The 25,965-nt window shown below is 40.7% G+C and overlaps 1 protein-coding gene across 1 annotated transcript in view; it reads right to left on the bottom strand.

The window, feature by feature from the left end:
* Positions 1–5,115: 5,115 nt before the first annotated feature.
* Etfa (electron transfer flavoprotein subunit alpha) overlaps positions 5,116–25,965 on the bottom strand; it is a 60,384-nt gene continuing 39,534 nt past the window's right edge. The window contains exons 10-12 of the mRNA XM_075965841.1: positions 11,716–11,781; positions 8,640–8,720; positions 5,116–5,369 (exon numbers count right to left, since the gene is read on the bottom strand). Of these exons, the coding sequence (XP_075821956.1) occupies positions 5,331–5,369; positions 8,640–8,720; positions 11,716–11,781 (186 nt within the window). The 3' untranslated portion in view covers positions 5,116–5,330. The remainder of the gene's footprint in view (positions 5,370–8,639; positions 8,721–11,715; positions 11,782–25,965) is intronic.

The raw sequence follows: 25,965 nt of genomic DNA, 5'->3' as shown, positions 1-25,965 counted from the left end.
TGCCCCTGCTGCCTCTTGCTACTAAGGCCAGGCAGCTCTGAAGCCATGTACCTGGAGAAGAATCCCGGAGAAGCTGGGAGTGATGAGGAAGCCCCCAATATAGAGGACAAAAGACCCAGAGGAGGTGGGGATGGTGAGGACGTCCCCAATATAGAGGACAAAAGTCCTAGAAGCTGGGGGTGGTGAGGAAGTCCCCAATATAGAGGAAAGAGTCCTGGAGAAGGTGGGGTGTGGAAGCAGCTGGGACAGTGGCAAGGCTATGCACCTCAAGTCCAGTGTGGGTCCACACCTCTGGCTATTATCTCAGCTCTCTGTGAAGAAGGCAGCAGCCTTGAGACGGCTGCACTAGAGATCACCCAGCATGTAGTCAAGTCTTAGTAAGTCATATTTGCCAAAAATTCTGGGTTCTGTTTCAGCTGCTTTGTGACCTGGGGCAAAGTCCTGTGCATGTGTTTTTCTCCATCTCTTCCCTACCCACCAGCAGTGGGATGGTGTATGCCCACATAAAAGCCAAGGTTATCAGCCAGTCTTCATTCAGGCTCCCAGAGCCCCCCAAAATCTACGGTTACATGGAATCCTGATAGTATATCCCCCAATATGCTCTTTTTACAGGATTATCAGCCAAGCCTCCAGCTAACTCTACCCTTCTGGCACAATCAATAGGGTTCTCTGGGTTTCCCACTTTGTCCAGCTCACTTTTATATCCACCAAAACAAAACCCCTACTCAGAGACAGCATGAAACATAGCCACGCTGAGCATTCCTTTCAGAATGAGAACATAAGGTGCATTTATGGCTGGGGTTTCCAGTCCTCCAGCCGGCGCAGACACGCCCAGGCTCTGGCGGCAACCTGGCTCCCCTGCTATCCTGAGAGGAAAAGCTTGCTCTCTGCCAGCCTCACCCACAGTACTGGACCCATTTACACAGCCTCTGGGGACCCATTTTGTAGCCAAAGAGTTTTCAGCTAAAGCCATTCAGGGCATGAAGCCAGAGGTCTCCTGTAACTACCTCCAAATGGCTTCCATCTTTGTTTCCCTTCATCCTCGTGGATACACCACCAGGTCTGGCTAGTCGTCTAGGTCATGGGCCTTTCACAAAAACTCAGTGGCTCTCTATTGCCACGACCTCCTCAGGTGGCAGGGCCCAGGTCATACAGCTCTTTGTAGAACACTCAGCTGATTTTTGATTTTGCATGTGTGTGGTATGCACACGTGTATGAATGCTGTGTGTGTGTATGTGTGTGCGTGCACATGTGTATGAATGCTGTGTGTGTGTATATGTGTGTGTGTGCGCACGTGCCCAAAGTTGAAATCTGGGCGTTTTCTTCATTGGCTCTCCACTTCATTTGTTAAGGCATGGTTTCTCACTAAGCTAGTTTAGCTAGTTAGGTAGCTAGTCCTGAGATCCTGTCTCTTGTAGGTGGCCACTGCACCTGCCCAGCTTTCACACAAATTCCGGGGACCCAAACTCTGCCCCCCATGTCTGTGTAGCAAGCATTTTATTGGATAAGCCACAATCTCTGCCCAATATGCTAACATACTTAGTTCTCAAACATTCAAACAATAGTCACCAACTAGCAGAAAGGATTTTTTTAAATATTCAACAAAATTACCCAATATGTCAAGAAAAAAACCAAAGCTATGGAAAGGCAGGCTAAACTTCTTGCCCATTCATTTGGATATCTGCTCACATTGCCTAGAAAACAAAGGGCACAGACAGCAAAGCTTTTGCAAGGATGTGCAAGACTTCATATCAGCACAGTGCTATCAGTTAACTGTCCCTTTCTTTACACTTCCACAGAACCACCATGGGATATTCCTTGAGAGTGAAGTTTGAGAAACACTGGTTTCTCAACCAGGAGGGAAAAGGCTAAATTTGTCAAACTGGCTTCCCTTAACCCACACTTCCAAAGCTACATTTCTGCCCCACACTGCCTCAGCTACCCACAGGAACCCCAAGCTCGGTTTCCTTTTCCACCCTATATGTTAATGTAAAGCCTCCAGCCTCCCCCCTCCCCCAAGAAGAGCCACCACTGGCCCACAGGGGATATTCAGTGACAATGTTTCCACTCTGCTTTTGCATCTCATCTTTTCTGATAAAATTCAGAGGGCAGGGACCATGCCTTCAACGGCCTGTGATCTCAGAGACTAGCACACTGTCCTCTCTGTCAGCAAAGCCAAAGCTACTTTAGGCTCTGGCTCCCATACATCACAACTGATGTATGGAACACTGCAAGAATGTTCCCTGCTGCATTGCTGAGCACACAGGGCGCACGGGGCGATGCTGGGAGCAGCGTCACCACTGGGCCTCAGGCTGTGTGAGGGAAGGAACATCTCTGTCCTCTCAGGGGCTGCCCTGCAAAGGAAAACAGCCAAAACTCCCAGGGGCCACAGGAGGCTGACCAGACCAGACCTCAGACAAGCAGGAAAGGGGGAGCACACACATAGGTAGTAAGTACATTGTCCTTGCCTCCTCCCCCACTGCTTCCAGAGGTCTAGAGCCAGAGCAGTAGCAACTGATAGTTCGGTTAAAAGAGTGATGATAAAAAGGGGTACCTGAGACCATGCCTTGTGGACTGTTTCCACTTGAGCCCATCCCCCACAGCTGACTTTTGTGTGCACATGGTTGTATGTGTGTACAGCGGTGTGCGTGTGACAGAAACTGACATCAGTTGTCTTTCCCTCACTCCCTTTCCACTTCACTCTTCTGAGGCAGTGTCTTTTATTGAGCTTGTAGCTCACCAATTTAGTTAAGCTAGCAAGCCCCATGAATCCACCTATCTCCATCTCCCCACTAGTGCTGCGACTTTTAAAAGGTACCAGTCATCCAAACTCAGGCCCTCATGGCTACGTAACACTCTACCACCTGAACCATCTCCCCAGACTGTCGGAAATAGTCTCAGTTGGCACTCAGAGGGACTTTTCCATCCCATGAAACCCTTCTGCAGACACTAGCCCAGAACACTGCCTCTCCTTCCACCACAAAGCCTCATTGGTGGCAGGAAATCACTGAGTGCTGTGTCTGAGGCCAACCACTGTGTAGGCCATGTCTCCCTGTCCCTTGAGTTGAGGGAGATTCAGATTTCTAGTGAAGTCACCACTCTTAAGCCAGACTGCCCAGTTTCAAATCCTGGCTCTGGTTTAACAGTCTGAATTTGAAGTTATATAACTTTGTAGAGGTTCTAATTATTGACGTAAACCACCAAAAGCAGAATATAATTTAATGATCATTATGACGACTAGAGGGATAGCAAGTGCTAGGACAGTGTGGATTATATGCACAGCAAATACAGTACAGCCAAGGACTGCAGAACACTTAAGTGACAGGAGTCCTGTAAGACTGCAGCGTTGCTGGGAGTAGTAACATGGCACAGCATATTAACCACACAGCTGTGGGACAGATGTAAACAAACCGATGTGCTGCCAGTCACATGAACATACAGATACACACACTGTGCCAGTCACATGAACATACAGATACACACACAGTGAACTCTAGGTGTAGAGTTGGCTGCGGCACCTAGGTTTGTACATTCAATGGTATCTGGAGAAATCGGTCATTTCTCAGAACTTACCAGTCTGGTAAGTAACATAACTATGCTAAATGCTATGGTGAGGATGACAATGACCTGAGTCCAGTAAATTCTGGTTCCAGGACAAGAGGAATCAGTGGGAGAAAGGACAATCAGTTCAAGTCAGAAGATGCTACCTGGGGTGCTCCTTCTAACCAGTATATCTCAATGGGGGGTCCCACTACAGCCATCATATCTGCCATTGCTCCTGCCCCTGCAAGAGATGAGGGGTAACTGGATAAGCCCCTAAGAAAGTACCCCAAAGACAGAAAGATAACAGTTATCACTTCATGAGGTGACTGACCGAAGAAGCCATGAATGCCCAGGCAATTCACTATAGTTTTCTCTCCTCTGCACCCCACTAGGTCAACCTGGGCAACCAGGGGTACAGCCGGAGGATGCCACAGCTCTGGCATTCTAGGATCTCATGGTACCAACGTGTTCATGTCTTGTAAAGAGACATCACTTTACTGCAGCCCACTCACCTCACCAGAAGGCTAAAATGCCACAGCTTCCAAAAGCACTTTGCAGCAGGGTGACCACAAGTCAACATAGGCTGTTAGGCAGCAGAGGAAGGGCCAGGCTGGCCACATGGGGTCTGGAGGACCAGGTGCCCTTCCCTCACCGCTCACTTCCTATCTCTTCCTTATGGTGCTGCATGCTCAACACAAGGTGCAACCTCAGCTGGCAGTTCTTATTCTTCTCTGCAGATGACTCATGTGGCCCCAGATACCTGCCTATGGCTTCCTGCAGGCCTGGCATGGCCTCGCCCACCTCTGTCTCAGACCTGCATGCATCCTGACTGGTGCTCTTGGTGCAGCAGAACCCTAGGGCAGCAGAGTGCAAGTGATGACCACATGTACGGATGATGCAGGAGCCTGGTTGTTGCTCTCCACACAAGGAAAAGACCAGGAGAGAAAAACAAAGGGCAGAGTATTTTCTGAGCAGAATTTTAAACATTCATAGTGGTACCAAGCTATCTGTGTAAAAAGTTATATTGTTTCAGAGCTGTCTTTCCTTCTTGGCTCCCCATCCTTTGCAGACACAAAGTCTGACAAACTGATGAGCCCCTACCTGAAATGGGCAACTTTTGAGTTAAAAAAACCAAACACTTTCAGCATGGCCAGGCTTAAGTCAGGGCAACTTTGTCACATTAGCTATGTTTTTCTGAAAACTAGAATACTTCTGGAACATTTATGCTTTGTGGTCAAGCTTCTGTAGCTCTGAATTTGCCACTACAGCTGCTATTCTGGGATATGCCTTAGGGTGACCAGGCTAGAGGAATTTTCATGCTTATACTCTTGCCTAAAACAGAGAGCACCTGTGAATAAGGCAAGCAAGTGATGTGGATGATTTGGTCTATGTAGCCCTGGATGGCTGGAACTTGCTATGTGGACTAGGCTGGCTTTGGGTCCACAGAGATCTATCTCCTTCTGTGGTGCTGCGATTAAAGGTGAATGCAACCATACCTGGCTAGAAGTGCATTTTATTCCCTTTCTTCAAATTCTTCTTTGTTTAAGAAGTTAGGCATGTTTCTAATAGCAATTTTAAAGGATGACAAAACTTTATTATATATTTTATTACAGAATTAGAAAATGTCAAAAATAATTGTTTAGGACCACAAAAAATTAAAAAGGAATATAATAATTGATTCATCAAAAGGCATTCTAGTTGCTGTTAGCATATTTTCTTTCCTCATATTATAAATTTCTATTATTTCAGCTGAATACTTTTGACAGTTTCCTTGACATGATTTTGATTTATTTTTTCTTCAGTATTTCTGTCATTTCAGGAACCACCTGCAAAACAAACAAGCAAACAAAAAACTGAAACAGTAATTAACATCTTAAGTCCTACTTGAAACAAGGCCATAGTGCTTGGGGAGGCCAAGGAGGCTAAAATCATGACAAATCTTCATTCAGCAACAAGTGCCATCCAGGCACACATTCCTTGCTTGCTCGCTCTTTCCTCCCACCCCTAGTGAGATGGCAAACCCTCTGGGGAAAAGCTCATCAGGAACACAGGCTGTCACAGTTTAGAGCCAATTTCTGTCCAGATGCCTTTTGACACAATCACAAACTTAGACATCACTAAAAATACTTAGTAGAAAGTTAAGTTCTTCTCTCTGGGGCTGAGAGCATCAAGACTCCTTTACCTTCATATTTCCCCAGCGTCCTCCCTTCCTTCGCCGTGCACCTGCCTCTCCCTCAAGCCTGCACACCAGTGTCACTGCTCAGAACTGTCAGACTTCTCTAGTACTTGCTCTTTCATTTTTTTGTGTGTGTGTGTATGTGGGTTTTTTCCATTTGTTTGTTTATTGTTTTTTGAGACAGGGTTTCTCTGTGTAACTGCTCTGGCTGTCCTGGAACATGCTCTGTTGACCAGGCTGGCCTCAACCTCAAAAAGATCCTCCTGCCTCTACTTCCCAAGTGCTAAAATTAAAGGCCTGCACTACCACCACCAGGTGACTCTTTCATTCTTTCATTGCACACTTCATAAACGTTCTGTTGGCTTTCTCAACATTTGTTACTATTACGTGGTACATTCCAATGAACTGAATTCAGTATCATTGCCTTTCACTAAAATCAAGATTGTGTGCCTGTGCTGTGGCTGGTTAACAAACAACAGACCACAGCAAGCGCGAATGACTGGGCTGACACCCAATCTAAAACACAATTAACTGCAACCCTTGGCCCTGTCAGGTCAGTGGCTGCAACTAGAGTGCAGCGTTTGGACAGCAGAGGAGAGCAGACAGTGAGACTGTGATGCCGCACAGAAATTCTCAACACCAGCCGGGTCGCCTGTGTAAAATATCAATTACCCAGTCTTTCAAAGGGCTGTGAGCTGCCCTAGCTCACCGAGATCTCCACTGACCGCTCTACTGATGAATGCAGCCTCTCAATTATTTAAGAGAGCTACATTTCCACAAGGTGGAAATAATGCATTCCTACAAAATTTATTAAGGAAATTGTCGACATGTTGTTTCTTCCGAATGTCACTTTGTCTCCAGCCTATTAAAAGGCCTGTGTTTACCACGGAGCCAGCAGGCATTCGCTCAGGGCAGCTCTAAGTGCTGGCACCACTTCCCCTGGTTTTCCTCAGTGGAGGCACCACGAGCTCAGAGCTCATGCCAGTCACAGGGATGACAAGTTCTTCGAGCCTCACACAGGGCCAGTGTGTTTCATGAAAAACATGCCAGAGCACAACATCTTTCCCCAGGAGACCAAAAATTTAGAATATATAAAGTTCACCCTACAAAATGTCCCCTAACCAACTACCCACAGAAGAGCCAAGGGATTTTCTCTTGCCATCACTAAACCAACAACAGACTTCACAAGGAATCTATATGACCCAGTAAGGGGAAATGCTAAATGTAAAGGCCTGGGCATATTGAAAGACCTGGATTCTTATTTTTAATATCCTTTAGACATTGCAGAGGCAGCCAGCCCTACTCAGGAAGAGCAAATCAGAGGAGTCTTGAATTTAAAAAGATGGCAGCCTACTGCCATAAACACATAATGAACATCTTCCCCTTAGAGTGGAGACATCTCTGGGTATGGGATTTCTCTTCAGTGTGATGAAAATGTCCTGGAATTAAGTGATGGCTGCACAGTTCTATGCGTAAACTAAAAATCAACAAACTGACATGGAGTTTTTGGATCAATTCTGTTACTAGAAATATACTCTAAACGTGGTCATCTTATACCAGATGTAGGAGAATGACAGAAACAGTAACACATGCTCCAAATTTAGGAGTTTTCAAGAAAGAAGAGACCACTGTAAGCTAGGAAAATTTAGAACATCATTCTAGAAGAGAAAAGGAATCTGGTTAAAAGAGAGAGGGGAGAGAGAGAGAGAGAGAGAGAGAGAGAGAGAGAGAGAGAGAGAGAGAGAACGAGAACCAATGGAGATAAACACTGTAGGTTCAAGTGGTAACAGAGAGTGTAATGGCTGTGGTGGGAAGACAGGTGGCATAACAAATCCACCCATGCCAACACTATGGTCTCTTCAATAGAGGGTGCAGGGCAAATGGACATACACATGGAAAGAATGAAGGTGGGCCCCTATCAAACACCATATACAAAAATGTATTCAAAACAGATAAATAACTATAACCATGAAGTTGTTAGAAGAAAACCTAAGTGTGAATCTTCATTACTTTAGGTTGGCCATTGACTCTCAGATACAATAACAAAAGCACAAGCAATGAAAGGAGACGATAAACAGACTGGACTTCATAAAAATTAAAAGTATTTGTACATCTAAAGAAATTATCAAAAAAGTCAGAATAAAGTTGGGCACGGTGCTATCATCTTTTATCCCAGCACTTGGAAAGGAGAGGCAGTCAGATCTTGAGTTCAAGCCCAGCTTGGTCTACATAGCAAGTTCCAGGCCATCCAGGTCTACAAAGTTTGTTTCAAAAAACAAACAAATGAACAAAAGCAAAGCAAACAAATAAATAAATGCAAACAAAACCCTTTACTGAATGATAAGAAGTATTTGGAAACCATATTTGATAACAACTTTGTATTGAGACTATGCAAAGAACCCAACAATAGGGTAAGAATGCTCACAAATGTGCTTAAAAATGGGGGAAAAACATGTCTTCTTTAAACCTGTCACATGAGAAAGCTCTTAATTTTCAAAGTCAATAAACAGAACATTCTTGTTGAGCCAGCTGAACGGGACTTCAGTGCCAACTCTTCCCTGAAAAGCCCTCATACCCTCAGCAATCCCTGAATGAAGAGCTTGATGCTCATTTCTGTAGTGTATATATCAAATATGATCCGAGATTCTACCTATGGTGTCACTTTACACTATGCTGATTCAGTGTGTGAAATTCCAAGGGTCCTGTGGATATTTTATAATCTGGATTTCTTCAAAAGAAAAAAAAACCGTATTGTACAGTAACATCACAAAGCTGTTATATTTTAAATATGACAAAGTTATGTAATAAATTAATAGTATATATACAGATGCACAACACATTTTTGTCTATCATTTCATCTTTGACAAAACCCACTGGATGGCAATGCTGGTGACAGCAATCCCTTTCAAGACTAGCTTACCTTAAACAAATCTGCAACTATCCCATAATCTGCCACTTGGAAAATTGGAGCTTCTGGGTCCTTGTTAATAGCCACAATTGTCTGTGAAGTGAAAACAGCACACTGATTGGTGGTTCTGTTTTTAAGTTCCTTCTTACAATACACTAATAGTCTTTAAATATCTGTCAAGACTAATTTGGAGTTTCTATGCCAACACTGTATATACAAAAAGGTTTTGGGTAGTACTGTAGTAAAATAGCTACCACTATCAAAATATCACCACTTAGTATAGTAAAATATCATCATGTGGCCCATCTTGAGTAAAGAGTTTAAAATTATTACCCCCTTAAATTTTTTTTTTAAGAAAAAAAGGTTTGATTTTTAGATAAAATAGTAACTAATCCATACCCCAAATCACAGTGTTTGCAAACTTTTGTTTCTATTCTGTTCTACTTGTTATTTATCCTGGATCTGTTCTGAGTATAAAAAGCTATCTTGTCGCTGGGCAGTGGTGGCACACGCCTTTAATCCCAGCACTCGGGAGGCAGAGGCAGGCGGATCTCTGTGAGTTCGAGGCCAGCCTGGTCTACAAGAGCTAGTTCCGGGACAGGCACAAAAAGCTACAGAGAAACCCTGTCTCGAAAAAAAAAAGCTATCTTGTCAACCTGCTATTAAAGAACTTAAAAAAAATTAAAAAGTCCTTATGTATGCAGCAAATACACGCAATAAAACAAGTTACTGGGTCTCCTATAAAAAGTGTCAAAGATTAGCCTTACCTCCTACAGATACATTCTTAAATATGAAAGTTGTGGCAGTTACTTAAAGAGCAGAGAGAATTGTTTGGTATTTCCCATAGTTTCAAACACCATTATAATTAAGTAAAGTTAGAGCTCTGACTCAAGTGTAAAATTATTTTAATGGATAGTGAATTATAATAATTCAGATCTCTAAAGGTAAAGATAAATTTCTAACTACCTGTCATTGTATCTTGAGAAATCCACTGGTATTATTCTGATGTAGTCTGGCCTAAAATAAAGGCTTCAGAACATGTCTAATTCCCCTACAGGGCTCCTGAAATGGACAGTTGAACATGTCAGAGTAACTGGGACTGGAGCTCAGTGTGGCCTTGATGTTGTCAGCTCAGAGACAGTACATGAGCTTCACATGTAAGTCTCAAATCCAGACTTGCGAGGACAAACATGCCTCATAGGGCCCAGACTTCACTGATGCTCCTCTTCTGGGAAAGTGTATCCTGCTTTGCAGCTAGAAGCAGAGATTTATTTAATTGATGACGGTTAACGATTCTCCTGGAGGCCACCTAGTCAAACATTTGACAGTTTAATCATCTGAAAGCTTTTTCGTCCCACTACATAAAAGTTACTTTAAAAGAGTGAGCACATAACTATAGGCTAGGAACCACAATGATATTAAAAAGAGAGTGGGATGGATATACTTTTCTGGATTACTAAAATAATATTCTTAAATTATCAACTGTAAAACTGCTATGATAAAGTATTGTTTGCTCTTTGTAAATTCAAGCTTTTCCTCCTCCTGTTTTAAACACACACATTGTATTCAACCTTATCACTACATATATAGTTCAGCATATTGACTAATTTGCTATAATAATCAATTCACTATACTATCATGCTAAATAAAAAACTGCAGTTCAATGCAATTATCAGATTTAGGCCATTCAAACAAGAATTTAACAAAAACTATCAATAGAAATCATTGGCTCCCCACAAAAGAGATAATAGTAGTTGTAGTTGAAATATTTTTTTCCTTCAACTTATTTTCCTTTTTTTTTTTAATGGATCAAGGTCTTTAAAGCAGGCTAGCCTTGAACTTATGTTTTCCTGCCTTAGCCTCCATGGTGTGGGATTGAAGGTGTGCGTCACCACATCTGCTGGATTACCTTTTATTCATTTAATCATCTAATTATGTATCTGTGGACTGGGTAAAAGGATGCACCATTGAAGCTTATTCTCACAGATTATTCCCTAACTGTGGTCTCTGTATTTCAGCTGTTCCTGGCTTGCTTAGACTTACGCTATCAAGTCTGTTTTGCTTCCCTCAGCAACTAGTCCTGTTGCCAGGTGAGGGGAATTTTCACCAGGATCTTCTTGGCACACATAATCGTTTATTTTGGAGGAGTATTTTAAACACATCTGAATTGGCCTAGCTAAAAATATATATATTCTAAGGCTTCTGGTATTAGAGAGGTCGTGTGTGTGAGCATTAGTGCATAAGTCACATTTTCCCCACTGGCACTGCTGTTTTCAGAGCTTAGTAAAGAAACCTGCCAGTCATCTGTGAAATCTGACTGGGTCTGAACCAATTCATTTAGAAGCTACAAAGAGATAGTGCATGTATTTCTTCAAGTTAGAACTTAAGCCTGTTAAAAGTTTTATTATCTTTTATACCCAGCTTCCATCTGAATGGATAAATGCAGGGTTTCAGATGCATTTCTGCCTTCATGAAAGATAAGTTCATAATTCAAACTGTACATTATTATGCATGAGTTAATATGTCATACTCTGAAATATATGTTCATAGTTATTCCAGAGGCCTTCCAAATGCAGTTCAAGTAGTAAGTTAAAATCAAGTGTTTTGACTGCACAGCACATCTTTGACAATTTCAAAGGTATTAAGATTCACTCTAACCCAACTGTGTCAGTCACACACTGCTAACAACCTAGAAGAGGGTGGTTCTGATGGGCACCAAGCGAAGATGACAAGAGATTCAGGGACCAGAACCTTATTAAGTTGCTTCAGTCTCACATCTTCTACCCACAGATTGTCGGAGCTGAAATGGATACTGGTAATTACCTAACACCCACATTTGGGAAACAAAGAAACTGAGGCACAAGCAGATAGGGCTCAGCACAGAGTAAGCTTAGCTTAGGTTTACCTGTGCCTTGTGATGAGCCACCCCTCCCCACTAACAGTACACTTCAGACAGGGCATAGCAGCTTCAATCTCTCAGTTCCCAGGTCTATGTTAATGCAAAGTGTTCAAGTTCACACTCTAACTGTATGTATACAGAAATGTGAAAGCTTTTTCTTTTAATACTCTAATTAGTGCACACTATTACCTTGCTGTCCTTCATCCCAGCCAAATGTTGGATGGCTCCAGATATTCCAACAGCAATATAAAGTTCCTGAAACAAGAGACCATATTATTAATATGCATTTATATTATAGAACATTTTTGAGGCAGAGTCTCAGGTGTCCCAGGCTGTCTCAAACTCACTATCTAGTTGGGGATGACTTTGAAATTCTGATCCTGTTGCCTCTTCTTCCCAAGTGTTGCTGATATTACAGTCATCCACCACCACACCTAGTTTATGGAGTCTTGTACTTGAACCTAGAGCCTCGTGTATGCTAAGTTAGCACTCTGCCAACTATGTGCTACATCTCCAGCCCTATAAAATACTTCATAAAGTGTATACCATTAGTAACTTAAATCTTAGGCAAAAGATATGCAAAATGAATTATCCAACATGTAACACTTAAGTCATGCTTTTCTTCTCCAACTTTTGTATCACAGTTCTCTTTTTCTAGTGAGTTCCTATAGTAGTGGTGGTATAAAAATACATAGACAAACACATCCTGAACATTTACAATGCACCAAACTGCTCAGCATCTCACAGCAACCATCCCAGTTTCATACTGGCACCTATGGCACTCACTTTGGTATAACTGTGCAATTCACATATGTTGTATCTACCCATTCACAACATGCACACATTGTAATATTAACATATACAAACATATTCAAACATATTAAATATATATTTTTTGCTTGTTTGCCTTCTCACAAAAGGATATTTGTGAAAATGATAATTAGGATCTACTTATTAAATTTCCTATTTATAAAAGCCAGAAATACAAATTAGTGTGAAGAGGTTCTAAGCATGCCTGTGTTCACAGACAGATGGACGAATAGATGCAGAATAAAAAAAATAACACACTTCTTGAAAGTATTGGTGTGGCTTTCAGAACCCAGCACGAGGGCTCCCACATGGGTGTTTCTGAGTGATAATTGTCATCTGCACATCTTCTAGACCCTCTACCCCCAAATATTAGAAGGAAATCATAGCCAACTACTGTTCTCGCTCTCCCCTTATCTAAAATTTTAAAGTACCAATGTTTGAAAATTAAAAGTACCATCATGGAAGAGTGATTTAACAAGCACTTAATTACAAGAGCCCAGCTGCTCCAGTTTGCCTAGTAGGTATAATTAAAACTTCAACTGAGAACCTTTTCCCACCCATAAGCTGGCATGCCCTGGCTTGGGAGGGAGGGGCATTGACCATGTAACCAGAAAGTCACTACTTTTGGATGAGTAACAAGGAGAAAGCACTGGAGGTGGCTCTGCCATGCTTACTTCTGTTACAAGGCAGACACTTCAAAGCCACTGGCAGTGTCAAGTGGTCTCATCTTGCTTTTTCTATTGCTTATGATTTAGTTTAACAATTAATTGTCCATTGTATCAGAGAGCATTTCAGTTAGGATAGGAGTAATATGGTCCTCCAGTGTTGTGATATTTCATAAAATCTAGGTGTATAGGACATAGATAGGTCACTTTCCCTCCTGGGGGTCTTAGACTACAGGTGCTTTTCCAGAAGCTTCCAGGATACTCCCAAGAATAGCCAGAACTGAATACCATGGGAAGAGAGCGCCTTCAGCTCTGATGCAGCCCCTCTAGCATGTTGGCAGCATAACCACGGATCTTCTCTTTAAGAGCATAAAGTGTCCAACTGCTTCCAGAACAGCACAGTGCCTCAACACTGTAACCTTGAGGCAGTTTTGTCTCCATAGTGAGTTAATCAAGTTAAAAGGAGCTGACCTTGTTTTCTGAACCAGCTGTACTAGTCTTTTCCCTAATTATAAGGAGACCATTACAATGAGTTGGGAAGAAAACTACAGTGTCAGTGTGCTATGGGAGGTGTGCCTCCTTTACTCAAGCCTGCCGATAGTGAGAGCTATTTGCCTAAAGATTTTGTGTCTTGGGATGAGAGGTCTACCACAGAAAGTAAAGATGAGCAGCTAATACATGTTCTGTCCTGAGTACACCAGTAATTACACAGCTGGATTGCAGCATGTTACCACACCCTGCTGATGTAATCATGTTAAAAGAAATTATTCAGACGAAAGTGTCTCACTAGTTATTCTTCCTGATCACTCTTCTATGTAGATTCTCAAAGAACACACTGGGAAAGATCAATAGTATTATAAATGAGTTTTCCTGACATACATGTCTGCATTAAAATTCAACACATCTTAAAAGCTCCATTTTAGCATGAAATGCTAACAAAATGCTAGTTCACCCTGGCAGTAAATACAATATAAATATGTCTACCTTGAGCTTCTGCCTCTTTTGAATGAATCCCATTGCCTTTACCATAAATGTACCAAGGAGACGACAGAATGCTGACTAAAGCCAATTCAAGGCAGGTGCTTCAGGCTATCTATGACCACCAACATCAACAACCTAAGGGATCCTCCTGACCAATGGGACTTCATTTTGTTGTCTAAACACACTGAAATAAGACCTTGGGGGAGAGAGTTGGGGATCTGGGCTGCACTGAGGCCTATGGCTCTCAGGCAGGAAGAGAAATAGTCTTTTTCCTTTTAAAAAACATGTTCAGGCAATTAGACTAATATACTAGGATGCTTCCTCTGGCTTTAGAAAGCATTTTTCTGTATTTCAACAATAATAATTAGTATGTACAAAATTCTACAGATGCTAATTTATGGAGCACTTTAGATACTGCTTTGCAGCACAAGACAATCCCTGCCCTGAGGCACTTTCCTTCTAAATCAGTGAAATAACTGGGAGAGAAAATGAGAGATGTTGGAGGGGAGAACAGCAATTAAGGATTCAAAACGAGGTGGGATTAGAGACAGAAACAGATACTGGAAGAAGGAGGTGGCATCTTGAAGCTAATCCTAGGGGGGCTTTAGTAAATGTAGGAAGAGAAAAGGAAAAAGGAGGGCGAGAGGGGAAAAAGAGAATGAAGGAGAGAGGGAAGGAAAGGGGGACAGAGCAGGGGAGACAACAAGAACATGAACACAAAACCAGACCCACCATATTGGTAGCAATTTGGGTTGTTTACCCTGCAGGGAAGAAGTAAAGTCACGAGATAGAAGAAAGACCAAAGTGATGTGTGTGAGAGAGATGGCACCAATAAACATGGCCCAAAGAAAGCACTAATTCTTTAACTTTTCTCAAATGCCAAACAAAAACTAAAACAAAAACACTACACCTGTAGGTCCATGCAAAAAACTCAGGGGCTGAGGATTCACAATGGACTGTAAGCGAAACGCCAAGTCTCAGCTGCTACTCACAGATGTGCACAGAAGAGCACTGTTGGGGTCAAAAACCCAGGCTCTGGAGACTGTTCAGACCAGAACCAATTATTAACCTCTCTATGCCGCGCCACTTGCTCATCTCAAAACTAGTATCATAACAATTCCCAATTCTTAGGATTATTGCTGAGGTTTCCATCTTTAGCACAGTATCTGGTTTCCCAAGAAACTAACATACCATCTCTTAGTCTGAAATCTGTTCAAACCTTAATTCTCTAATCTCACTGGTGATCTGAGTGGAGTACCCTAGGGTGGCCTCAGGACTACCATGTACAGTTAAACAGGTGTACATTGAGAAAGGTACCACTTATGCCAGTCACTAATAATCTACACTTTTATTACAATAATTTTCCAACAGATGGCAGCACAGGAACTTGAGAAAAGGGTACTTTATAATTAAAAGGAACAGCCAAAATGCCCTGTGATGCAAATAATAAAATATGCAAGTGTACCAGAACAAGAAAGAGTTCAGTGGTGATGGTTAGCTGATTTTTCTCTACTTTGTGTGCATATGTGTGTACTGCACAGCCTAGAGGCTAATACCAGGTGTCTTCTTCAGTCTTTCTCCACTTTATTTTATGAGACAGGGTCTCTCACTGAACTTGAAGCTCAATTTCAATGTGGTTGGGCTGGTTGGCTGGCAAACCCCAAGGATCATCCTATCTCCACCTCCTCAGCATGACATTATAGGTATGCAATGTTTCACATGGCTTATTTTGTGTTATATTATATTTTAAATTTATCCCTTGGGTATCTCATTGGATCATATAACACATTTTGATCACATCTACCCTCCTCCCCCATACCCTCCCAACCACATGTTCTCTTTTTCTTTATTTTAACAGAGTTCACTTCGTGCTGCCTGCAGAACCATTTACTGGAGCCCGAGTAGCCTCTCAGAGGCCTTATCCCTGAAGAATTCTAATTCTCCCTCCCTCAACAGCCACCAACTGCCAATAGCCCCTCAGGTAGAGGTGGGACATGATGAACCCCTCCCCCTCCATGCTGTAATTTTGAGTGGGTTGATCTTGTCCAGATCTTGTGCAAGACCCCGCAGCCACTGTTAATTCAGGAATGCAACAGCTCTGTCATGGCCAGAAAACACTGTTTTGTAGCAGTCTTTCCCAATCTCTGCCTCTAACAACCTTTCTGGCCCCCCTTCTGTGATGTTCCCTGAGCCTTGGGGATAGAAAGTATGACAGAGCTATATCTCATTTAGGACTGAGCAATCTACAGACATTTATTCTCTGCATTTTGAGCTGTTGTGAGTCTCTGCTTTAACCACCATCTACTGCAAAAAAGAAGCTTTTCTGATGAGGGTTGATGGATGCACTATTCTGTGAGTACAGACAGATACACTATTTTGTGAGTTTAAAGGTTAAGTAGCTAGAAGTAATTTGATATGACACCCACTCAGTAATAACAGTAGTAGCTTTTCTTCCAGGACCCATGGTCTCCCCAGCTGTGGGTTTTTGACCCAGTTTACAGTATCAGGGCATGAGCTGTATCCTATGGAGTGGGCCTTAAAGTGGCTGATTACCCCTCTCCTCACCCCACAACAGTCATGACACCTCTGGATACCAATGTGCATATCTTGCAGGTCAGTCATTATTATAGTTCACAGGTAGCTCACCACATAGGACTGTTGGTGGTTTTCCTCCTGTCAGTCTGTATCGCTCCCTTCAACATTATAAGAACTAGCCAGTAGGGAGAAAGCTTCTACATCAGTAGTACTACCTTGATTTATTTCTCCAGGTCATATGACCCATGTATGTGCTTGCTATCTTTGACATCAGGGTTGTAACATCAAGTTCTGGCAGGCAACCAAGAACAGTGGTACTATTTGTGTGTGTCAGGGGGATTTCCTGAACAACAACTTAAAGGGAAGTATTCCACACCTGGCACTGGGGCCTTTACATGGATGCTGGGGCTTGAAATCAGGTCCTCATCTTGCACAGCAGGTTCTGTACCCACTGAAGTCTCCCCAGTTTGGTTAGCTAATTTTTCTATTGTGGATGTTGTTAAACTTTACAGGTAATATAAAGCAGACATGTTCTCTGCCCTTGTCCTCAAGAAGCTTACAGTCTAACAATGCAGCTTAAGCAAATTCATAATAAAGGAAAAGGGCAGAGAAGAACGCGACAGCTCTGGTATCTTGTGTAATCCTTCACTTCTTGGTTGGCTACTGAGAAGTAGACAGCCTTTAGGAGCAGGAAGCAGTTTTTACCCTTTTGTAGTCTGTGTCCTTCAAGCACACACACATTTTTATGGTTCTAACTCAGTACATGTGATGTTGACTGAAGGAGACCTTAGTACTTTCATAGAAATCTAATGATCCAGATGAGTTCAATGTGGTCACTGTCCTCTACAATGGTCAGTCAGGTCTGGCTTCCTTAGGAAGTCAGTAGCACTAATATCAGCGATTCAGATCGCGAGCTGGAATTCTAAGGGATGTAATCTGAGCACTGCTCCTCCAGGGAAGCTGAGTGCAGAGGCTAAAGGGAAAGCTGTCTCCTACTTACAACACTGATTGTAGCTTAACGCTATTAAGCCTAAGATAGAGATATTCAATATAGATATCTTGTAAGACACATTTTAAGAATTTTAGTCACTTGTGTTATGGTAAAAGGAAACAACTGAGACTAATTTTAATAATATAATCTCAATTTAGACTAACCACGTTTTCAATGGCCAAATCCACACATGGCTTACAAATTCAAAATCATACAACAAACTAAAGAGGAGCCTTTGATAAGCTCTACTAGGACACTGGTGTGGGAGACAGAACTGACGGCTTCCTGCTAAGAAGGAGGCCAGCCATGCAGCAGAGGACAGCAACACATGGTGGGAGCCAGCTGGAGTGCCGGGGTCTCAACTAACCAACAAAAGTGTACGAGAACTCCGGTAACAGGGACCACTGTGGGTAAACCAAAAGTGGAAAAACATATACTGGCTTAATACAGGAAGTTTATACTCTAAAAAGCAATTCTCCAACTAGTAAATCTTATTTCCTAGTAATAATATATCTTCTAGAGGCAGCTGAAGAACTACCCTCAAAACCTTATGCCCTCTAAATAAGAATCTGCATTTCATGGAAATTTTAAAAATATCTGGAATGGAACACCAAAAAGGGCAGAGGGTAGCACAATGTATGGTAATTGGCTAGAGGGATGGCTACAAATGGATTAGTCAGTTAAATTAGAATGTTTGTCTAAATTCCTCAACAGTGCAGCAAGAAGTTGGGATGAACTCTGATGCAAATCCTTAACACTACATACATAAAAAAACCTGTTTATACACACACACACACTCACACGCACACACAAAGCTGAAATTAAATTAGTTTACAACATGAACTCATGAATTCTTTTTTTTTTTTTTTTTTTTTTTGGAACTGGGACAAGATTCTGCCTGGAGTAACTTCAGTCTGCCTTACTTTAAACAATGGCAAATGGAGAAATTTAAACATTTACTTTTTTGTTCATGTGAAATATGAATATAAGCAGAGTGGTTATATCTGGACCATTCAGAGCAAAAAAACTAATTCGGTATTGTTTCTACTCTAAAATTTAATCAAGTTTTAAAACTGTTTTCTACCAATACTATCTCTCTAGATAAAGTTGGAGGACAGAACATGACAAACTACATCTTGCCAAAGAAAAAAAATTAAAACACATCATATAAATAGTTCTTATTAAGTAAGTTCAGAGAGTCAATGTTAAGCACTCAAAGCCCAAATCCTCATGTTGCCTGAGACAAGAGCTCTGCAGAAGAGCAAATAACTTCAACCCTCTTTACTCAATAGGCTGGAGGCAGAACCCAAATATCCACTGTTACAGCTAAACACAATAAAGGACATGTGCAGGTGAGGAAAGAAATGAACTTATCTCCGCAAATAATAAATGCCTCTTTGAGGAACAGATTGACCGAGCCATATTTTCTAATTACTGCAAGCCTCCTATACATTAACATTGCTATATTTCATCCTGCTGTTCATTTTTAAAAACCAAACTATTTTCTCTGTTTGCTAAGTTGTGTTTAAAGACTCCTTTATGGAAGAGACTCCAAAACACAAAGACAATTGTGGCTCTTTTCTCAAGCAGCCCTCTACTATACGACAAAACTGTCGAGCAGGATTGTGGCTAAGCTACATTGTACATGAGTGAAAGTTGGACTCAGTCTCTCTTTAGAGCTGAAATTCTGTCCCATCCAAGATTTTCTCATCAGGCTAACTCCTGTATTGAGACTGCCTCAAGGCTGACCAGGATTCAAGACTGCATGTCACTCACACAAATGTGTTGCTGGTGAAATGCCAGCACTCACACTGTTCTTTATATTATCTCACTGACCTACAATAACTTTACAAGGAAGAAACTATTTCCATTGTATAAAAAAGAAAGCAGAGACTTAGGCAGGTTTACTGAGCTATCTGAAGTTATACATACCTAGTAAAAGGCAAGCTTTTTGTTCCTAGCTTTATTGAGGCAATTCTGAAAAGTTTTTTTAATGTGGAAAGTATACAGTGCAACACCTTGGTATGTGTACTACTGTGCAATGTTTACCATAATCAGCTGGTTACCATACTTATTGTCTCACTTCATCACCCCTTCCCCCTTCTATTTTTCAGATACTGAATACTTAATGATTAACTCTTAGGGCCAGAGTATAACTCAGGCATAGACACTTATATACATGTGCAAAGCTCTGGGCTTCATTCCTAGCACTGAAAAAGATTCTTTATAATGTACTCTATCATTCTGGGCATTAGATCTCTAGAACTCATTGTCTTTGACAATGGAAACTTCATACCCTTTAGCTACCCTCTCCCTATTCACACCACTCCCACCAACCCTTCTCTACTCTCTCAAAAGCTAGGCTCTTTTTCTGCTATACCATGCATGACTAAAGTGATTACAGTATCATAATATGCTTCAAGTGGAGTCATCAGTCACCTGTAGTTACAGCAAATAACACATCTGAATGAATTGAAAGTTATGCCCTGGCAATGCTGAAGTGTGAATGGGCAGCCTGTATATGGCAGTTCTGTCGAACTTGTCCACATTGGGTTTCATGGTCTACGTTGATGAGGATGAATGGTCAGGTCTCTTCCTCAAGAGGGCACCAGATCTCATTACAGATGGTTGTGAAGTACCATGTGGTTGCTGGGAATTGAATTCAGAACCTTTGGCAGAGCAGACAGTGCTCTTAATCGCTGAGCCATCTCTCCAGCCCAAATAATATACCTACTATAAAGAAAATTCCTGAAACTTATGAGGACAGATGAGACTGACCCGCAGAAGTGGCAAGACTCTAAAGTTACTGCTATCTTTACTGTTAATGATACTTATTTAATTTATGACACCTGTTACTAGCTGATATTTTTTGGGTAACTATCAATAAAGTCAGTATCTGAACCCAGATAACCATTAAAGGGAAATAAATGTCTAGAAGCAAAGCCAATGAGTGGGTACTGTGACTTAGTAGATGGACCTGGTGCTTATTAGGGAATATATAGCCATGGCTTCTTAGTCATGGAGTCTCCAAACCCCTAAATCTATCCGTAGATAGAGATTCCCCATAGTCTTTTACAGCCCATTTTCTTCCCCAAGAGGTTCAGGGAATTGACATCATCTGCACAAGCAGCCTACTTATGAAATGTTGAAAACTGGTCATGAACTCACGACACCCCTGCCACCTTCCAAGTTGCTGGGGTGATAACACCATGCCTGGCACAAAATATAAACTTTTATGGGTTTTATTTTTATTTTTACTTTAAACATAGATATTAATCCGTTTGACAAATTAAATATGAACAAAAAAGAAATAAATTTTACCCTTGACCCCTTTAGTAGTATTTTTAGTTATAGGTTTCAATTACATAGTATGTATAGAATCTGAAACAAGTTTTCCTTAAGGAAATGTTTTCACATTGAAATATGATTTAATTACTTTGTAATGAAATAGTTTTTCTTTACTTAGTTTGTTTCTACACTAATTCACATTTTTTCCCATTTGGAGAATATACTTTATATACCTAAAATAACAGAAAGCCAAATATGACCTTCTACACTTGGCCAAATTCACTCATGTGGTTAATTTATATTGAAATGTTTGAATATAAGGCACAGAATTTTTAGATAAAATACTGATACAAAATCAAGTCTATTACAAATCTTTTCAAATTATGTTCACACATAAAGTTTATTTTGATCACCAAAATTATTATCAGCAAATATCTTAATGGATCCAAGTCAAAATATGTAATATTTACTTATCTGTAGAATTTGAGAGTTGTAAAGAACCACTGTGATCATCGATGTCATATATTTTAATCAATAAAAATAAATCTAGGCTACAGGAAACAAAGCTGGTATTGGACCCCAAACCCCAACCTCCAAGCAGTAGCACTCTTTCCACTTACCAAACTACTTTCTCCCCAAACTTCTAGAAGCAGGATTTCTTTATTTTCTTTGATTTTTTTCATCACAGGGTTTCTCTGTATAGCCCTGGCTGTCCTGGAACTCACTCTGTAGACCAGGCTGGACTTGAACTCAGAGCTCTACCTGCCTCTGCCTCCTGACTGATGGGATTAAAGGTATGGGCCACCATGCCCAGGTAACAAAGGCTTTCTTGATGCTTAATCTATTAATGCTCAGACAATTTCTATAAAATAGCACTGAAGAGTCACACAGAGTCACAACTGGAGGAAACAGTTTTACACACAGTGTGACTCAGCACCTCCACTCCTAGTCTACACCTACAAGTGACAGCAGTAGCAGCAGGATAAAACCAATTCCAGAGAGTCGCCCTCTGACCTCCACATAACACATCATACACAGACACAACAATAACAAATAATCCTTAAAAAGAAAGCTATCCTCTTGAAACTTTCATACAATTTCCACCTTCAAAAACTTTAATTCGGGAAAATGGGGAATGGCCCAGCAATTAAAGCACTTGCCTTATAAGCATGAGAACTAGTTTGGATCTCTAAAAACCCATGCAAATGCCAGATGGACATGCCGGCCCACCTGTAACTTCAGCCCAGGAGATAGTGGCAGGGATCCCCAGAACAAGCTGGCTACTGGGACTAGTCTCACAGACAAGCTCTGGATCTGATTAGGAGATTCTGCTTCAATGACTAAAGTAAGTGTTATAGAGAATAATTTCTGACATCAACATTGGGTCTTGATGGGCACTTGCACCTACACACATGTGCCCTGCCCCCCACCAGACACATATATACATGAAAAATAGAAAAAGAAAAATAAACCTTAGTGTGGTCCATCAAGATGACTCAGAGTAAAGGCAGTTGCCACACAAGCCTAACAACCTAAGTTCAAACCCCATACATGCCCCATGTAAGGTGAAAGAGAACCAAATCTAAAATTGTCCTCTGACCTCTCCACATGTGCACCATACACACACAAACCCGCACTAAGACAATAATTACAAAGCTAAATGCGAGAATTTCTGGTTTTATTATCCTTTGAAAACACTTCACATGCAGCAACAACAGGGGAAGTTGGGTATAGTACTCAGAGGAATTCTCTGTACTGTCTTGTCAACTTTTCTGTAAATCTATAATTGCTTTAAAAACTGTATTTTAAAAACATAATTTCACAATCCTATTTGTGTGGAGGTCAGAGGACAACTTTGGGGAGCTGGTTCCGTTGTTCCACCATGGGTTTTGAGATCAAACTCAGGTCAACAGATTAAGCCATATCTATGATCCTAAAATGTACATGTTTCAAACAAGCAACCTGAGTTGGGAAGGTCAGCTGGAATTACACAAATCCTTTTTTAAGCATCTTCTTAAAGTTAAAGGGAATGGAATTCAGCTAATACTATGAAGAAAGGCAACATCAGGAGGAATATATTAAATCACTGATGCATCTAACCTAACCAGAGAGCTTCTCTCTATAACACTGGTTTTCAGCCTTCCCAATGCTAAGACCCTTTAATACAGTTCCTCATGTTGTGGTGACCCCAACCATAAAATGATTTCATTGTTACTTCATAACCGTGACTTTGCTACTGTTATGAATCATAATGTAAATATCTGATAAGAGACCCCTGTTGGGGTTGCTACCTACAGGTTTAGAACCACTGCTCTAAAATAATCTCTTTTTTTTTTTTTTTAAGGAAATGGGTTAGGCTGCAATCGCAGCACTGAAGGAGTAAAGGCAGGATGACTGCTATAAGTTCAAGGCCAATACCAGACATTCAAAGTCAGCCTGGTCTCCATAGTGAGCTCCAGGCCAACCAAGGCAATACATTGAGACCCTGTTGTCTCAAAAACAACAAACAAAGGAAATGGAACACATACTGTTGTCCTCTGACAAAAAACTATTTCCAAAATACTGTTTGTCTAATATTAACATACAGTTAAACTAAGTAGTTAACATTTTTTTTCTTTTTGGTTTCTTGAGAATGGGTCTTGCTTGATGACACAGGTGGCCCGGATTTACGTATCCTAAATTGGCCTAGTGTGCAATCCTGCTTCAGCCTCTTACAGGCATATGGCACTACACTAAGCTTTAACATTTTCTTTTCGTAGATTTTTGTATTCATTTCTTTGAACTCAAAGTAAATCCAAGTGTTGAATTACATGTGCTAAATTCACTGGCACTTGTAACGGATTTACATGTCCATCTGGTATAGTGTCTTATATTCTTTGACACTCAAATGCATACATATCAACTTGATGCCATGCACAGAAACATAAATTCATTTTTGTATGAAAGATCCCCAAAATATACAGTGTTGGTTTTGCAGAATGGAAATTCAGAAGTTTCATTTCTTTCAAGTAACCACATCAAGATGACTAAAGTAGATCTGCTATCTATGCTAACTGATTTTCATGTCAGCTGATAATTAGGTTGACTATGTACAAGACATGTCAATCTATCATTCAGTAGCATGCTTTTAAGCAGATAAATGAAGCAGAAAAGGGGGCCATGTATACAATAGTTTCTAAAATTTAAATAGTTTAACTTTAAATAATAAAGTGGTAACAGGTAAAAAAAAGTCCACTGATTCAAGTCTTCTGGAATAAATGTAAACAAAAAATTAGTCTGATAAATTTTAGCTGAGAACACAAACCAAAGATATATATAGAACTGCTAACTTTTGGCAGCTGCACAACCTAACAACATATACATGCAAACCACAACCTACAAATGCTGTACCTTCTCTCTGTCACTTAAGCTTCCCTGTAAGGGCTTTGATCATGCAGGCTTTGTAATTACCTTTTAAGAAGCATGCTTAGGGTGTTTTCTGGACTGCGGGTCCACACAGCATTTCTCTTTATCCTCTTGGGGGCAGAACATCAATTGCTTTCAGCCAAATGCATTCACATATGAATATTTTAGTACAATTTAATGCTTTTATACCAACCCCAAAGGGAAAGCACATCAATTTGTGAACACAGTTCTCTTGGAACTAAAAGCCAAGCTAGATAATGCAGTATGAAAGCGGTTGTCAATCTTCAGCTTTTTAGCAAGTTAGAGGGCAGCCCATCCCATAAACTCATTCCCAGTTGTATACAAACAACTCTATAAAGTTTGTTTCCACATTGACTTTTCAACACTAGTGAATTTTCAAAACAAAGGTCAGAAACAAAATGTACTGTATTGGTAAATTCTCCTAAACTGCTTATTCATCTGGTAACTTTTGACTCTATTCACATAATCTCAAAATTATGAACTGGAAGTTGGTCTGTCAGTAAAATATCAAAATATAGGTAAAGTAATCCTCCACATCTACTAAGATGCTGCACTAAGTGTAAAGCACACTCCCTGGCAACAAACAGTAGATTCTAATGATCATAATACACTTATGTGTTTGCATGGCTGGAAAGGTCAGGTCTGAACCATCAAACAGATCACTGAGAGAGCAACACAGAAGAGGAACTTCTCCCAAATAAATCAAGACTTAAAAAGTCATATTAAGTAAATCTAGTCACAGCATAAACCTAAAATGCTGAACCTCAACAAATATTAAATGATAATAAAATCCAATGAGCCTGATAAATATGAGAAATAATTTAACAATTGTTCATGATTTGAAACAAAATCTTTTCAGGACTGGTGAGGTGACCCACTGGGTAAGAGCATGTGCTGTAAAAGCAAGAGGATCTGAATTCAAATGCACAGTACCCATGTAAAATCTGGGCATAGTTCATGTACCCTGTAATTCTAGCACTGGTTAGTGGATATAGACAGATGCCATGTTTGCTGGCTAATCAACCTAGCTGAAAGGGGGGAATTTCAGATTCATTTGAGAAGACCTGTCTCAAAAATTAAGGTGAAGACCAATAAAGAAAAACGGGTAATACCTTCTTCTAGTCCCTGCAAGCACATGTAGAATACATACCCCCATGTGTTAACACATAATACAATACACACATACTATAACACATATACAAAAATAATTTTTAACAGTCACTTTAAAATTAGCTAGTGCACAGCATTTATAATATGCCAGGCACAGTTTTAAGATATATATATACATACACAATCTCTCATTTAAACTTGTTTTACATATATTAGCTCATTTATTATTTACAACTCTGTGAAATAGGGATTTTTATCACCATTACACATCTCTGGAAACTGTAGCACAAGAGGCTAAGTGATTTATCTAAGGTCAATAGAAAGCACATGGGAAGCTAAATGCAGAACTCAGACAGCTTGACCGGCATCTAGATTCTTAACCAACCTTTCTTCCTTCCATCCTTCTTCCTCCCTCCCCTCTCTATTTTTTTTTAAAGATAGAGTCTCATGCAGTCCAGCCTGGGCCTGGAATTATTATGTACAGCCTGATCTTCCTGCTTTTATTTCCCATGGACTAGGATCAGAAGTATGTGCTACCATGCTAAGCACCCAATCTGGGCATTTTGTAATTCAGGTGTCACTATTACTATTCAAATAAACAACCCAAATCAAGCATTTACAAGAGTGTGCATT

This window comes from Microtus pennsylvanicus, chromosome 3 (assembly GCF_037038515.1).
Source record: "Microtus pennsylvanicus isolate mMicPen1 chromosome 3, mMicPen1.hap1, whole genome shotgun sequence".
Taxonomy (NCBI): domain Eukaryota; kingdom Metazoa; phylum Chordata; class Mammalia; order Rodentia; family Cricetidae; genus Microtus; species Microtus pennsylvanicus.
This window is presented reverse-complemented; position numbering and strand designations above follow the sequence as displayed.